General features: G+C 40.5%; 1 protein-coding gene across 6 annotated transcripts in view; it reads left to right on the top strand.

Moving 5' to 3' along the window:
- COL19A1 (collagen type XIX alpha 1 chain) overlaps positions 1-15,853 on the top strand; it is a 286,095-nt gene that overhangs the window by 178,209 nt on the left and 92,033 nt on the right. For all 6 annotated transcript variants that reach the window (XR_012125983.1, XM_073224021.1, XM_073224019.1 and 3 more), the window contains one exon: positions 5,340-5,393. Coding sequence is in view for 5 of the 6 variants with exons in the window: in XM_073224021.1 (XP_073080122.1) it covers positions 5,340-5,393 (54 nt within the window). In the remaining variant the exon portion in view is untranslated. The remainder of the gene's footprint in view (positions 1-5,339; positions 5,394-15,853) is intronic.

The raw sequence follows: 15,853 nt of genomic DNA, 5'->3' as shown, positions 1-15,853 counted from the left end.
AGAGAACATCTGCATCACCAGCCCCAAAAATCCCTCCCGGCTCTTTTTCAGTCACTCTCCACTCCCACGTTGGGAACCTAGCATAACTCCTAACAGCATAGATTAGTTTTGCCCATTTTTAGTCCTTATATAAATTGATCAACATTACGTTTGCAAGATTCACCCATATTTTTGCATTAGTGTATCCCATTCATTTTCACTGCAGTGTAGTGTTCCATTGTATGAATAACCCACAATTTATTTTTTCTATTTCCACTCTTAATGGGCACCTTGATTGTTACTTTAGATGAAAAAATTCCATATGCATAATTATGAGTTGGTTACACTTTTTAAACTAATGCACAATACATATTTTAAAAGCTTTTCTTGATATACTATCAAAGCTTTTCAAATTTAAAAAAATGGAGAATTAGAAAGAGGATGGTAGAAAGGGAGAGAAAGAACTAATGTTTATTATTAGCACATGTGTCAGACATGCAGGAGTAGTGTTATTTTTTTAATTGTGGTAAAAAACATGTAACATCAAATTTACTAAGTTATCTTAATAACAATTTTCAAGTGCACCATTCAGTGGTGTTAAGTATATTCATATTGTTGTGAAACATCTCCAGAACTTTTTAGTCTTGCAAAATTAAAGCTCTCTACCCGTTAAACAACTCCCTTCCCCACCCACCCCACCACCTCCAGCCCATGGTAACCTCCATTCTACATTCCGTTTCTGTAATTTGAACTACTTTAGGTACTTCATACAAGTGGTATCATGCAGCATTTATCTTTTCGTGACTTATTTCACTATGCTTATTTAATTAGCATGATGTCCTCATGGTTCAGTATTCCCTTCCTCTTTAAGGCTGAATAATATTCCACTCTATGTCTAAACCACATTTTGTTCATCTAGTCATCCGTTGGTGGACATTTGGATTGGTTCCAGCTCTTGGCTGCTCTGAACATGGGGGTGCAAATACCTCTTCAAATATCTGCCTTCAGTTCTTTTGGGTATATACACAGAGGTGGGATTTCTGGATCATATGGTCATTCTACTTTTAATATTTTAAGAACCCTTCTGGTGTTTTCCATAGCAGCTATGCCATGTTACAGGCCCACCAACAGTGCACAGGCATTCCAGTTTCTCCACATTCTTTTTAATCCTCATCAAACCTGTTCAACGTATAAGTACCAATTTTCCATAAGAGGAAAGGCCGAGAGTCCAGTCCAAGTGCTCTTGAACTTGACAAGGGGCTTTTTATTCTCAAACTTTCACATTATCACAAAACTAATTGAACTCTTTTGTTCTGAGCTACAAGCTGTGCAAGATATTAGGGACTCTACAAGATTGTCTGACTTTAAATATGAAAAAAGAGCTTGAGGTATAAAGCAGGGGTTCTCAAAGTGTGTTCTCCAGGCCAGAAGCATCAGTGTTACTGGAAACTTGTTAGAAATGCAGGTTCTGAGGTCCCACTCTAGACCTACTCTATCTGAAGCTCTGAAAGTGGGCCGAGCAATCTGTGTTACCTAGCCATCCCAGGGATGCTCAAGCATGATCAGGTTTGAACACCACTGGGCTTAAATCATTAGACAAATGTCTAAACTGCTGTCTAATAACATGTACACTGTTGCCAAACAGGAACTTACATACGGAGCACTTTGAGGTTTCCAGGGCAACCTGCTATGGTCAATCTGTGCTTTGTGCTGTATACTCGTTTTCAGAAAAGCCCAGTTTGTCATTATGCTGGAATATGTTGCCGTCCATTTGGAGAATCAGCCAGATTCCAATTTATCAGAGCTGTTTATGAACAAATGTCCCAGGGACCAGGCATCCTCGACAGGAAGACCACTCCCAGCTCAGCATTTCTGTTACCTGCCAGGATTTCCATCCCCACCCACATCTATTTTCTGTCTCACTTTACAGAGAGTCCCCAGGGAGCCTGGTGCTGAGGGGACTGAAATGAAAGGAGACAGAGGTGGAAACTAACATGCAATAATCATTGCTCCCACCGGAGTCACAAGGGTGCCCCAGGCCCTACCATCAGCGGCCCCAGGCCCAGCCCCTGACCCCACGTGTCCTCATACAATGCCCCAGAACCCTGCGAGGAAAAGAACAGAGATTCCCAGATTACACTTTATGGGAAAAAGAGAGGAATCTGATTTTAGTTCTAGGGTGAGAGTTGTGGTTTATGCCCATTGTCTTGGCATAATTACTAGTAATGAAATACTTCCCAAATTATCCTGGCTTATGTAATAAAATTCAGCCCAACAGAACTCTGCTGTTACCTCTTCGGTGCACTGCCTTTTCCCTAGTGCTTCTAAGTGAAAAGAGGAAAGGTTTTGGGGAGGAACAGGAGACTGGGAGACTATTCCGTGCAGCAGCTGGGGCCTTGAGTGGGGGAGGAAGACAAGGGGTTCATCCCAGGACTCTTTGGAGAGAAGAAGATGATGTCTGAGAGTGGGCTTCAACTCTTACAGTGATTGAAATCGCGGCGCCCCAATAGATTCTGCTGTGCTGTCAGAGCCCCCTCTGCAGGTAGCTGAGCCTCAGGCTCTAAGGCAGAGTTCTACTTAAGATGTGTTTGGTAGTATGGCTAAGAAAATAGTGACTGTTGCTTTGTAAAGCACATCTTTACAAATTGTTCAAATCTGCTTTAGGGCATTACTAGAAACTCAAGCCCAGAAACCGCATTTAAACTGAAAACATGTGCCAGCTAAAGAAATATGTACACAATACGTTCCAATGACGTAACAACCCTAAAGTGTATTTTACCTGCACATCCGCCCTTAGCAAGGACGCACTACCCCTGCGCGCCTCAGCGTGCACATCAGACACTGACGCCTGCGGGGCTGACCTAAGTGACCGGGACTCCGCAGTGACATGCAAGAATTCGGGTGCTTGCCCACCCCCCATGCTGAACTCTGAGTGTCTTTTCCTCCTCCTCTGAAGACATGCCAACATTTTGTCACCATATATGACACTTGGTTCGTCTCAAACATGAAGTCTGTGATAAAAGATGATCAATAAACAGTCTCATTTTCCCCACTTCCTGCCCAAATCAATCTACAAGTCTCTCCTTTAAAGAAAGAATGCACACAAAAGTTGATCTTACAGTTTTAACTTACCTCAACCTAAAAGAAAGGACCAATCACCTAGATCAATGCCATCGACTTTGTTTCTTTGTGCTCCTGTGAATTAATAAATGACAATGCTTCCACTCCCTAAGTAAACTTTTAATCATTGATTAATCCTCAGGGTCTAATTGACTTACCATTTACTAAAAGACCCAATGTATTGATTTTCAGAATGTGTAAACTCCAAGACTCGTAAAGGATATACATGTGTATAACTTGTCATTAAAAACACAGAATGTTAAATTATATGTTCATTCCCAATCTTTCAGTCCCTGCGAGGAACTCCAGGGCTCGCATCTCTAAAACAGAAGGTGCATGAACACGCCACTAATGTATTTCTGTTCTTAATAAAACTTTTAAACACTTGTTCTGTAGATGATAGCTAGGATTATTTATAAAAACAGCTGCTGTTTTTGTACAAGGTCTTGATGGTATTCGCTTACCTTTTCTTCAGCAACAATGGAAGCATTTACCACCCAATCACTATGTCCTAAGTGTTACTTGTCTCCCAAAGCTTCCTCTTCCGGTGGCCTTGGACTTCCCACCTTACTCTGTTAGGGTCCGGGCTTCCGAGGCTTCTCCAGAGAACAAACTACACAGGCATAGAGATGTAAATTCAAGCAAAGTCTTTATTCAGCCAGCTAGCTGGGGTCCAATGTCAGCCCGACGCAGCGGGTCTCAACAAGGACCCCGAGCACTCAGAGCCAAGGGTTTATATAGCATTTTCAAAGCACTTAACTCATAGTAATTTTCCACAACTATACATTATTCTTGCAAGACATACATCCTGGGGTTAAGCAAGGGCAGGATAAGACTACTCCTCAATGGTTAGGGAGGTTCTGCACGATAAGCTTGGTATGTAAGGTTAACTGACCAAGGTTAGCTGACCAAGGGTCACAGCTGCCCACCACCCGGTGCTCATGATTAACTTGTTTTTCAAGGCCTTACCCAGTTCCAGTTTTTCTTTCTAAGTCACATACTCAGAAAATGGCTTCTAGGCCTTTAAGATGGCTATGCTTATGCTAACCTATTTCTATTCTTACAACTCTAAGCCTAGATAAAAACCAGAGAGTTCAAGCAACTTTGCCTGACTCGTTGAGAGGAGGACAATTCATTAATTAAATGGGCGTTCCTATGTTTGTGCTTATAATTCTCCCAAAAAAGCATTGAAAGATCAACCCAATACTTTTACTTTTTCAGTAGCAACAAGCCTTAATATGTATTAATATATTACCAATATGATAAAGAAATAAAGTTATTAGTAGCATGAAATAGAGTGACCATATCTAGAAAACATGCTCAGAAATGTTTCTTGTTCAAAATGTATGCTTTCAATACCTAAGCTTACTTCCTTCTTTTAGAAAGGAAAAAACATTTAGGAAAATAAAATTGTAATAAATAACTAACTGCTCTTTAAATGATATTAGATACAATCACTTAGAAATGTTAACACAATCTTATTTTTGTAACTCTTACAATTGGAATTCAGTTGCCAACTTGGGAGAGTTAACCTTCAGTTACAATAATGAGGATTAATAAGCAAGGAGTATATATTTAGTATATATTTTAGTATATATACACATTGTATATATGTGTATAATATATGTGTGTGTATATGTATATACAAATAATTAACAATTATAGTTATATTTTATTATTATAATATGGCTTAGGGAAGTACTTTTCAAACTTCAGTGAGCATAACAATTGCTTGAAGTGGTTTTAAAAGTGCAGATTTATAACGCCCCCTTCCCCAGTGATTCTAGATGGAGCCCAGGAATATGCATTTTTAACACCCAATCTCACCCTCAGGAATTCCTGTGAAATTAGAACTGAGACCATGAGAAACACCATTTAAGATAACAAATATATGTATTTTGCATCTGAAACAACAGAACCATCAGATAAAATGCCCATATTAAACCACTTTTCAGACACTTTATATTACTTTACTAGTGTATCACGGTAGGCAGTATTTGAAGGGCTGCTAATAGCAATTAAGATAATATTCATTCCAAGCACTATTTTTCTCCTCATGGTTGTTAAGATTTGGCTCATGCTTCTTAGGCTTCATGATGTTTAAAGGTTACGTGGACTTGGAATTATTTTTTAACTTGCAGTTAATTTTTTTCTGTCTCTAAGGTTGCCATGTAATATTGTCTTATCTTAAAATAAAATGAAATCACAGTATTTATTCTCTGTTTCTCTTTGGTTTCAAGGGAAGACGAGGAAAAACAGGTCCTCCCGGAAAACCAGGACCCCCAGGACCACCTGTGAGTAAACCTGATGACTGCTCCCTTGCAGAATCCATCTTTATTGCTACGTGTTGGCCTAAGGGTTATTTTAGTTACTTGTAGATAATAATGTCCATCTTTCCACTGTTTCAAATGGTTGACCCCCCACACCTCCCACCACCACACAAACCAAGAGGTAAGGCAGGTGGGTAGCTGTCAAACACCTCACCCACTTCTTTTTTACACAGGCAGGAACAACTGTCCTGCCTGCAGGAATGCCCCAAGCCAAGCCTCCAAAGAAATGAATTCTCTTCTAAACCTACTGGCCCCCGTCTCCACAGTGGCTCAGCATCCAGGCTGGCAGGAAGTCAGGTGTCTGGGGAAGTGCTCACTTTCTTGATACAGCTGTTTGGTTCGAAGCTCACAGAACGTCGTTACAGAAGAGAGCTTTAACCAACTTGCTGATCTCTTCCTTTACCCCTGGGCTTAGAAAAAGTCTTCCATTTCTGGTGGTTGTGCTCACTCTTCGGCGCCCTGGAGTCTGGTTTGTGTCCCAGCTGGTCCACGGACATGGCACTCTCCGAGGTCGCCAGTCATCCCTGAGGCCCGAGATGCCCTGGGCTCTTCTCAGGCTTCACCTCACTTCCCAGCGCAGCTGGGGTTGACACTGCTGACACTCTCTGCTTGAGACGCCCTGTTCTCTAGGTTTAGCGATACTGATTTTTTTTCCTCCTGCCTCTGAGGCCTTCCTTATTTTGTCTCCTTCATTAGCAATGTTCCTTCTTCCCCAACACTGTGTTGCTTGGATTAACAATCCCCAGTGTTTTATTTCAGCGCAGACGTTTGCCCTGAGCTGCAGGCTCATCCATCCCCTGCCTGCTCACTGTGTCTCCTGGCAGGTCCCCTACATACCACAAGAGTAGCATGTCCAAAATTAAACTCGAAATTAATCCTAGAATTTTTTTCTCTCTCCCTCATCCTCTACATCCAGACAGTTCCTACATCATGTCAGTTCTGCATCCCAGGAGCTCATGAATCCATTTCCCCCCTCCCTTCTCATTGTTGCTGTCTTAGTTTAGGCCCCTGTCAATTTGCCCCTATATTTTTGCAGCCATCTCAGAGCTGGTCTCACTGCCTCTACCTTCTACAAGTGGAGTAATATTCCTAAGTGAAACTCTGACCGTGTAACTCTTCTGTGTAAGTCTCTGTATAGCTTCTCTTTCCTTCAGGATGAGGTCCACATCTCCTGAGTGTCATTCTGGGCCATTCTTGCCCTGCACTGTCTGTGCCTGACCTCCTCTGTGTCCTTCCTTCATTTGTCATCTGTAGCATAGTCTTCCCTTGTTATCTCAAAACCGTCATACTTTGAGCATGTTCTCCCAGAGGCCTACTAAGCTTTCCTCTATCTCCACGACTCACCTGAACATCAATCTCTTGCCAGAGCTCTTTGCCCGTGGAGGTGTCCTCCTCCGTGACCCTTATAATCCATTACCCGTGCACTGGTAAAGCACACAGCACATTGCTTTGTTATTGTTATTTTCCGAATCTGACCTTGCACTGCACTGCAAATTTTTTTGAACCTCTGTTTTACCTCCATGGCCTAGCACAGTTCCTGTGGTGTAGTGTTTGATTATTAACTATTTAATAGCTGAGTGAACAAACGATTATATTTTGTAGATGAGAAATTAAAGCCCAGAGAACGGTAAAGACCAGAACTACCCTGTACTACCACTAGAGGGCTCCCGGCCAAACACCGTAGGAACCACGTAGGGTGGGGCCATGTGCCCAAAATGAGCATCATTGCTGCCCTGTCACTGATTTCATTTCATCCACTTCAGCCGTTCTAGTGAATTGTTCTACTAGCGATGTACTAGTGTCAACTGATAACCATTATAAAAGCAAGTAGGGAATAAAACAGGCATAAATTGGGCATCCTGAAATCCAGTCTTTAAAGGAATCAGCTTTGTTGATTTTTGTTACAAATTTTCTGGCCAAATAGAGAACACATTGTAAGATTTTTCAGTAACTGTCTGGTGCCATACAGAAGAAAAGCTGGTGACTAACAGACAAGATTAGACTTTCATTTAGTTTTCTAAACATACGTTGCTCCTTTCAAACAGGATAATAGTTGTGTCAGAGGAGGAATTTGAATGATGAAGGCCTTTATGAGAAGCTGCCAAACGTCCAGGAGAGAAGAGGGTCACACTGAATCCTGGAATGAGTTCTCCACTATAGATCACATGAGTTTACTGAAGGATTTAGAAAATTAAGAAATATATGACTGTATGAAAGGATTTATAATATTCATTTCCATGGGTTTTAGTTTATTGCCAGAGTATTTGGGGGAAAGAGGTACTTATTTTATTTCCAGTATTGGATTTAGAATTTAAACTCAGCTATGGGTCTGATACACAGAGCTCATTAAATCCTGACTACATGGTATTTAAAAGCAAAGTAGTTTATTATCTTTTGTTAACATAATAAAATACCAATTTGTTAGACTGCAAAATAAAGGGAAAATCTATGCATAAAAGACAAGGTTTTTATTCATTGATGAGCTATTGTTTAAAAAGAGGTAGTGTGAAGGCCTACCATCAGCTTATTTTCTGTTTAATATTGTGCTTCATGGAAACTCTGTCTTTTTGATTCTGGGATAACTCCTCTAGTTGACTGAAATATATTTTCTCTAAGACAAGTGTCATCAAAACCTTATCTTGGGGTACAGTTTTCATTAGCTTTTGGGTTTTTTTGAAGTTGTTCAGAAGAAAGGTGGAAGTGCTGACCTGCATACCAGCGTGCAGGAAGTACCTGCTCATACAGGACTTGGCAAAGGGCAGCATTGCACAGAAGGTAAAAGAGATGGCTCCCCACATTTGTCTGTACCACCTCCATGTTTAATTTTTCTAAACATAGTGGATGTTAGCAAGGGGACTATTGTTTCTCAAATGGTTAGAAATGAACAGAGTTCTTTGAAATCAGTTCCTTCATGATCATATTAACTAATATCTTAAGAAAATTAGCTTATAAAAGAAAACAAACTGCCACTAATTCACATAAACAGTTTCACAAACATTTATTGAACACCCAGCTGCTGTGTGCGTAACTCTGTTAAGAGCTGCAGAGATGAATAAGGTATTGTTTTTGCCCTCTAGGCATTCGAGTTTAGTGTACAGACATGTGCAGAGAGGAGAACACTTAAAAAGATAGTGGCCAGGATGGTTTCCTTCAGGAACTGACAACTGAAATATGAAAGTTGAGCCTTAAAAATAAATGGGAATCCTGCAGTTACAATAACATGGATGAACCTGGGGGACATTGTGCCAAGTGAAATAAGCCAGTCGCAGAAGGACAAGGACTGCGTGATTCCACCAACTTAAGATCCCAAAACAGCCACACTCCTAGATGCTCAGGGGCTGGGGACTGGAGGAAATAGGTGTGAAGTTTCAGTTAGGCAAGATAAAGAAGCTCTAGAGATGCGCTGTACAACATAGGCCTACAGTTAACAAGACTGTATTATGCCCTTCAAAATTTGTGAAGTGGGTAGGTCTCCTGTTAGGTGTTCTTACCACACAAAAAAATAACAAAAGACATAATGGGCACAAGGGAACTCTGGGAAGTGTCAGATACATCAATTACCTTGATTGGGTGATAGAATCTCGTGTTTGCCTATGTCCAAATTCATCAAACTGTGCAATTAAATACATGGCATTCTTTGCGTATCAACTGTGCCTCAAAAGCTGCTTAAAAAATGTTGAAAATGTCTGTCCAGTAAAGCAGGTAGAGGGAGGGAGAGAGCTGGGGGAGGGCTCGCAGCCTGGCAGGACCCGGCCAGTCCTCCTGTGTGGAGTCCCGCGGGTCATGGGAGGCTGCGGCAATCTGTGAAGAGCTCTGAGTGCAAAGTCTCGCGGCCAGATTTCCCTGCTGGGTCCCACTAGGGCCACGCTGGGGCTGGAGTGTTGAGAGTAGGAAAGATTCCCTGCAGCTCTCTTAGTATATATATATACCACCTTTAGTATCGGCAGAGTGTTTTTTCTTCTTTTTTTATCTCTGTTAGGATGTACCATGGAGCTATTTATATTTTATTACAATTTGTATTTGTCCCATGGACCTATTTATATTTTATTACAAATATATAGCTTAAGTGATGTCTCCCTTATGGACATTTTTAGATCAAAATGTTGTTTTTCATTTATGGGTCTTTTTCAACATTGTACCCTATGTGAGCTGAACCCTCCTTCATAGCAGAAAAGAAAGTAGTAGGAGAAGTAAGGAAAGGCCAGCCTGGGCTAAAATCCTCATGAGATTGAGGGATGGTGTATGACTTACCCCAGTGGCCTGCATGTCAGATTCCTAAAGTACGTGGTAGAATTTCTTATGACGATTATAATCGGTCTTATCAAACATAAAGCAGATAATACGTAATATCCCTCAGATGAGGTAACAGTATATGACTGTAGCATATATATTTGAGCAGTTAGCCTTTAGAGAAGTTAGGGGGAGAAAATTTGAATCTGATCGGTGTGATTGAAAAAAACCACAACACAGGAATTATCTGGAGGCATGGATTCTTTGATAACAGCATACTTCGCTCAATTCCTTCAAGAAAATGGATGCCCCTTAGGGGCTTTACAGACGTTCCCTAAACCAGAGTTAGTGCTGTTGAGAACATCAGTGAAGATTGTGAAAAGCTGAACTGAAGGAAATCGCGAATGGCCCGGAGGAACTCAAACAATCAACGTTTTAACTTTCCACTGGTGGTTCTTTGTTCTAAAGCCAAATTTGTATTTTCTCACTCTCTTAAGAAACATCTGTACCAAAAAGATGACTTGTTTACAAATAACTCCCCACAACTTCCACTTTATCATAAATACTATTTGTGAAAGGAAACACTTTTTCCGCTGAGAGAGTCTATTTCCTAGAGAAAAAATAATTCTAATAATGGAGTATTTACTAAAAGTAGGTCTGTTCGACTAATAAAGATCTAATTGACTGTATGAATTAGTGTTTCATCCAAGTCCGAAATATTACTACAATTAAGCTTCCCACATTTAATAGCAGTTTCTTTTCTCCTTGAGAAATGCTTACACATGTAAACTACAATGATAAAGTTATTTTTAATCACAATGCTTGTAATTGAGGAGCAACTAACCGGCTAAAAGAGCTAGCCATGACCGTTTATGATGAAAATATTTTTTTATAAAGTCTTGGTCCAATTTCCTAATAAGAGGGAAGAGTTGGTCTTCCCTATAGAAAGGAAGAAGCTCCAAGATGCCTCCACGTTACTTCTGCTGTCTTGCTTTGAATGACTGTTCTTCACTGGAGGGATGCCATTCAGTGCAGTTGTCCTGGATAGATTACCAGCAAATACATGAAGATTATGTCTGAGGGCAGTTCTTCAGAAGAGGCGTGAGAGCGTCAAGCATCTCCGCAGGGCAGGAAGGCCCACGACCTCCTGAGGAAGCAGGCTGAGAAGAGAGGGACCCATCAGGAGAGCCATCACAGCACGCGCTCTGCACTAGCTGATGCCCTCTGCCATCGCCTGTGTAACCCTCACAACTGTCAGTAGAAGTAGAAATCGTCTCATTATGTAATAGGGTAGCGGTGCTTGGAAACATCAAGTCACTTGCCCAACATCACACAATATAAGGTTTTGGCAGGGGGATGGGGTGGGTGCCGAACTGAAAGCTAGGAACTGATCCCTAAACCCTCCTGCATTCTCCTAGATCACAGTTGTGAAAGACAAGCTTCTAGTTTACAACTTGGCTAAGACTGGCTACATTCAGCCTTCCTTAAACATCACACACACAGCATTGTTTGATCTTTCCGTGGTAACGTAGGGTGCGGCAGTGCCTTAGGACAGCAGCATAGTGTAACAAGGCTGGGGGGGTAGGGGGGGAACCTGATCCTTCTCCTTACTAGCGTGTCCTTGGACAATTCACTGACATTTCTATGTCTCAGTTTCCCATCCTGTAAACTTGAAATGATGATGTGTACTGCCTCACCTACTTCCCACAGTGGCTGGGCGAATCATACGCATGCATATGAAAGATCTTTCTTACAACTGTAAGGCTCTGTCTAAATATAACCTAAGCCCATCACTATGATTCTGAACATCCACTTACACGTTCAGCATTGTAAATGGAAGAGACTGTCTTATATCTGTAATCGAACCGACACATTTTTTTCTCTTTACAATTTCCCAAAAAGTTAACAAAAGTGGAATATCTTTCAATGAATTGCTAAAATGAAACTCACATGCCCTACATCTGGAGTACTTACTGTAGATGATGTAAATCTACTTATGAAGAAATACAGAAGTTACTCACAATTGAGTAATGATAACTGGTTTCAGAGATATTTTTTCTCTGTATAGAGGAAGTGTAGAGATATTTCTATACTTTCAACTTCAAAGTATTCAGAGAGGGTTTTTTTTCTCTTGCTTGCTTGTGGGATTTGCTCACCCATCATCTGAGCCGTTGCATTTTATTAGTTGTGAGGTTCTCTAAGTCTCGACTACGACTCCTCATTCTCTAATAAAAATTTCTCTCTCTTTTTTTGAAGCCTTCTAGTTATCTGAGTAGCATAAGCAATAGACAATAATGGCCTCGTGTTATGATAATGAGATTTGGAGAGTCTCAAGCCTGAAAATGCCTTAGTTTATTTCAAAGTATTCTGGTTTTTAGTTCTTTTCGAAAAGAGAGGAAAACAGCTGGAAATGAGGCAGAACAGGGGGGAAGGCAAGAGAATTTAACTAATGAGCCATTAAAGGAAATACGTCTTAGGCCGCCCCTTTGACATTAACTTTACTTCTCATTCATCATCACTGTACAAAGTGTTTATTAAAAACCACATTGATTTTAAAGTGTGTTATTACTTCTTTCTGTCACAGGCAGGCTCTTGATTTCCTTTCATTTATTTCCTGGCATTGTTTTCGTGCATTGTTTCGTTGTTGCAGTGTGAGAATTGAGCAGTGGGCTCAAATGTGTCACATTTCAGTGCATAGCAATTTATGTTGAAAACAGAAATTCAGGAAATTTGTAATGTAGGGCAGCAGCTCCCTCTACTGGTCCCACGGAAAAAGCTCTGGGCAGAGAGGGACGTTTCCTCAGCCCTTTGGAGATGTCCAAGGTATGGACATTTTTCAGTATTTGTTGCTTAATTATAAATCTACATGATTTTCAAAATTTGTTTTCAAGATTTTGTTGCATTTTCTGCTTATCTTGCATTTTAAATACGAGCTGTGTCATCCACAGTCCTTTCGATGTCAACTTGATACTCTCTGGAAGTGAAAACCCTTAATTCATGGATCTCTAAAATGCCTATCTGTTGTAAAATGCTCATAACACTCTATAGTGTTCATTTTGTGGGTGCTGACTCCAATGGAATTTGTGCTTGTTCTCTAAAATAACAATACAGTTTACAACCTATACAGCCATGTTATTTCTGTTTTAGGTTTCACTTCAGTGTAGAAAAGCTTTTCACCTTTAAAGTGTAAGTCATTGCACAATCCTGAAGGTTATAGAAACCTGTGAACCAGTTAAAATAGTAAATTTAGGCTGTGAAATTGAACTCATTACCTCAACAAATACTTACGATCATCTACCATGTATGCATCACTATTACAAACATGAAGTTTATAGTTTTTTTTTTTTTCCAAAAAAGCAGCAACTACAGACTAGGTCTTTACCCTCAGTAGCTTATGTTCTACTAGGAGTGGGGAGCAATGGTTAGTAAGCAATGCAATAGATAGACAAAACAATTACAGTTTAGAATGAGGTGCTACAAGGGAATAAACTGGTTAATGTGCAAGTGATTTGGAAAGAAGAGTTGTTACTCTAATTGAAGGGAGCCAGGTGACGTCTCTGAGCAGCTAGGTGACATTACTTGAGAAGGAGCTAGCCTTGTAAGGGCCAGAGCAAGACTTTCCCAACCAGAAAGGGCAAGATGTACAAAGGGCCTGAGGTAGAAAGAGCTCAATGTATTCAGGAAATGTAAAGAAGCTAGGAGAAGAACAGTGCCAGAAAGGGGTTTGGAGTTGAGCGACTTTTATCACAAATGGCCTTATGTGGGTGGAAGCAAGTGTGGTGGAGGTATTGAGGGTGGGTAATAAGTGGCAAGGAAAGTAATCACTGGGTCACATCTCCCTTTTGTAAGCCTTAATATGTGTGTTTTTACCTGAGGTGGTTAGATTTTTATTTTGATAGGATGAAGTTCCTAGTTTTAGGATAACCCTAAAACTAACATCACTTTAGCACATCATTTTAGTTTTTGCATAGACAGAGAACAGGCTTGTTTGCTGAGAGAAAAAAGAAAACTGACAGAGCTTTGATAGTAGCCTGTTTAATTTCAGTCTTGCCTCGGCCCGGTGGCTACTATATTTTTCATTGAGGGCAGACTCTCATCACGTGTAAGTCGGTCTTTTTTTCTCCACCACTAGCCCTGATGATGCTCCCTTTCTGATAGACTGTGGGCTGGGTTATAGCCCTCAAAACACCATAGAACTAATGCCTTCACAAGCCTGTACCCCATTATCCATACCACCCCCAACTTTCATATCTTACATCTCCAACTTTACTATGCTCTGAGGACCACGGTACAAAATTATTGTTTTCAGCATATAGCAAGGCCCACATATAAAACAAATTAATGCCCCAAACACATTTTGCTCTACTGAATAAAGTGGATGACCAAAAAGTATGGTTAAAACATTTGATTTCTTGTTAAAACACCCAGTATGTGACTATATACATTTTGAGGCTCAACATGTCTAAATGCAAATCCAGTTCATAGTCTCAGCATCTCTTCTAGCATTGAACCGATCAGGTCAGATGTCTCCATTTTCCTTTCAAAGAACCTCAGTCTCTTCGGTCTATTAAAGGCTAAAGATCATGTACTATAATGATAATATCTTCAGAGAAAATGAGCCTAACCATTTATATGAGTCAGCTGGATAGTAATTTCATTTCTTAATAAAAATAAGATGACTTCCTCAGATTTAAAAATAAAGACACGTAAGACCTTTAAAATGGAGATATGGCCAGTTAATCATTTTTATTGCCACTTGTCCCTCCCTGGGGTCATGGTCCCAGACAAAACAGCTGTTGCCAACATTGCTAAAATTCCGGCATCACCTTGTGCAGCCACAGAATACATAGGCGCGCATGAAGGGGGCAGCTGGGGCCATCGGGCTGAGCCTGAAAACTCGCGCGCTTGGATTCAGTTCCCTAATTACTTCTCTTTTTTTTAACCCTATGAACAGCAGCAGTGGTTCATTATTACCTACTTTCTGACTTTCTAAATTTTTTACTAATAGCTACACTCTGGTGGAAAAGGAGTTTGTCTTATAGCTACTGATTCTTTCATCTTTTAAGATTTCATGACTATTAAGATTGCTGCACCGACATGCATTATGTTATAGCAGTGATGGAACAGAACAGTTGAAATCCTTGATACATGGCCACCAACCTTGTTGCTAGTTGGCCCAGTGCGTGGATTATGGATTAAACACCATTTCCTTGTGGTGGGTAAACATTAATGTCTTGATAAATGCGAGTGGCCCTGGAGAGAGATTCAGAAAGGGAGACTTGTTTCCCAAATCATCTTAGAGTTTGTATTTGATGGCAAAGTTTCCAAAAATAGTGCCATACAGTGTTCAACTTTATCACTGTATAACTCTGTTAGGTAGACAAGAACAGATTCTCCATTTTGACAATAACAAAACTTTGGGCCTTGTAAAGAAAGGGGCTTAGCTAAATCCACGCAGCCAGTTTTCTCTGCATAACAATGACCATCTGGTAAGAAACTCTTTTGATAAAAGGCAAGACTGAAAGAAATTCCACAACAGAGAAGCAACCAGTTCCCAGGATTATCTGGAGGACCCAAATTTTGGATGGAAATTTGGTAGGAAATGAAACTTGAAGCAGCTTCAGCTATAATTTCATTATAAAGTAAAAAAGTTCTGGAGCAAATACAGCAAATAGGATTTAGTGACACTGGATTTCATGGGGATTTATCTTTTCAGAATGCTTGAAATATTCCAACTTTATTTTAAGAACTGGAAAAAATCACCCTACGGGATACGTAAAGGTTAATATCACTAATTTCTTCCTCACTGGCCCAGAGTGTCAGCACATTCTCTGTTGCATGAAATCTTCTGTGGAATGGGGCTGGGTGTTTGAAAAATGAATTCACCTCTGTTTTCTCCTGAAACTCCCCTGAGTATGCCTGCTGTAACCATGGCTTCAGTTGAACCATGAATTGTCACTTGCGGATTTATCACAAGTACAACCTACAGATCTGAGAGAAACCTTGATGGCACACATTTGAGGTCAAAGTGGAGACTACCATCACCCCAAAATCAAACCTAGGATTGTTCATTTTGCTTTTTCCAGAGCTGTTGAGGATGTCCCCAACTAGTCAAACTTTGCAGGGGTTCTTGACCCCTGTGGAGCTTGGTGGTGTGTAAGCCTGCACCATCAGCCTGCTTATCATAAGTCCCA

The sequence above is a fragment of the Manis javanica genome, chromosome 16 (assembly GCF_040802235.1).
Source record: "Manis javanica isolate MJ-LG chromosome 16, MJ_LKY, whole genome shotgun sequence".
In the NCBI taxonomy this organism is placed as follows: Eukaryota; Metazoa; Chordata; class Mammalia; order Pholidota; family Manidae; genus Manis; species Manis javanica.
Note: the sequence above shows the minus strand (reverse complement) of the source record. Positions and strands in the feature narration are given on the sequence as shown.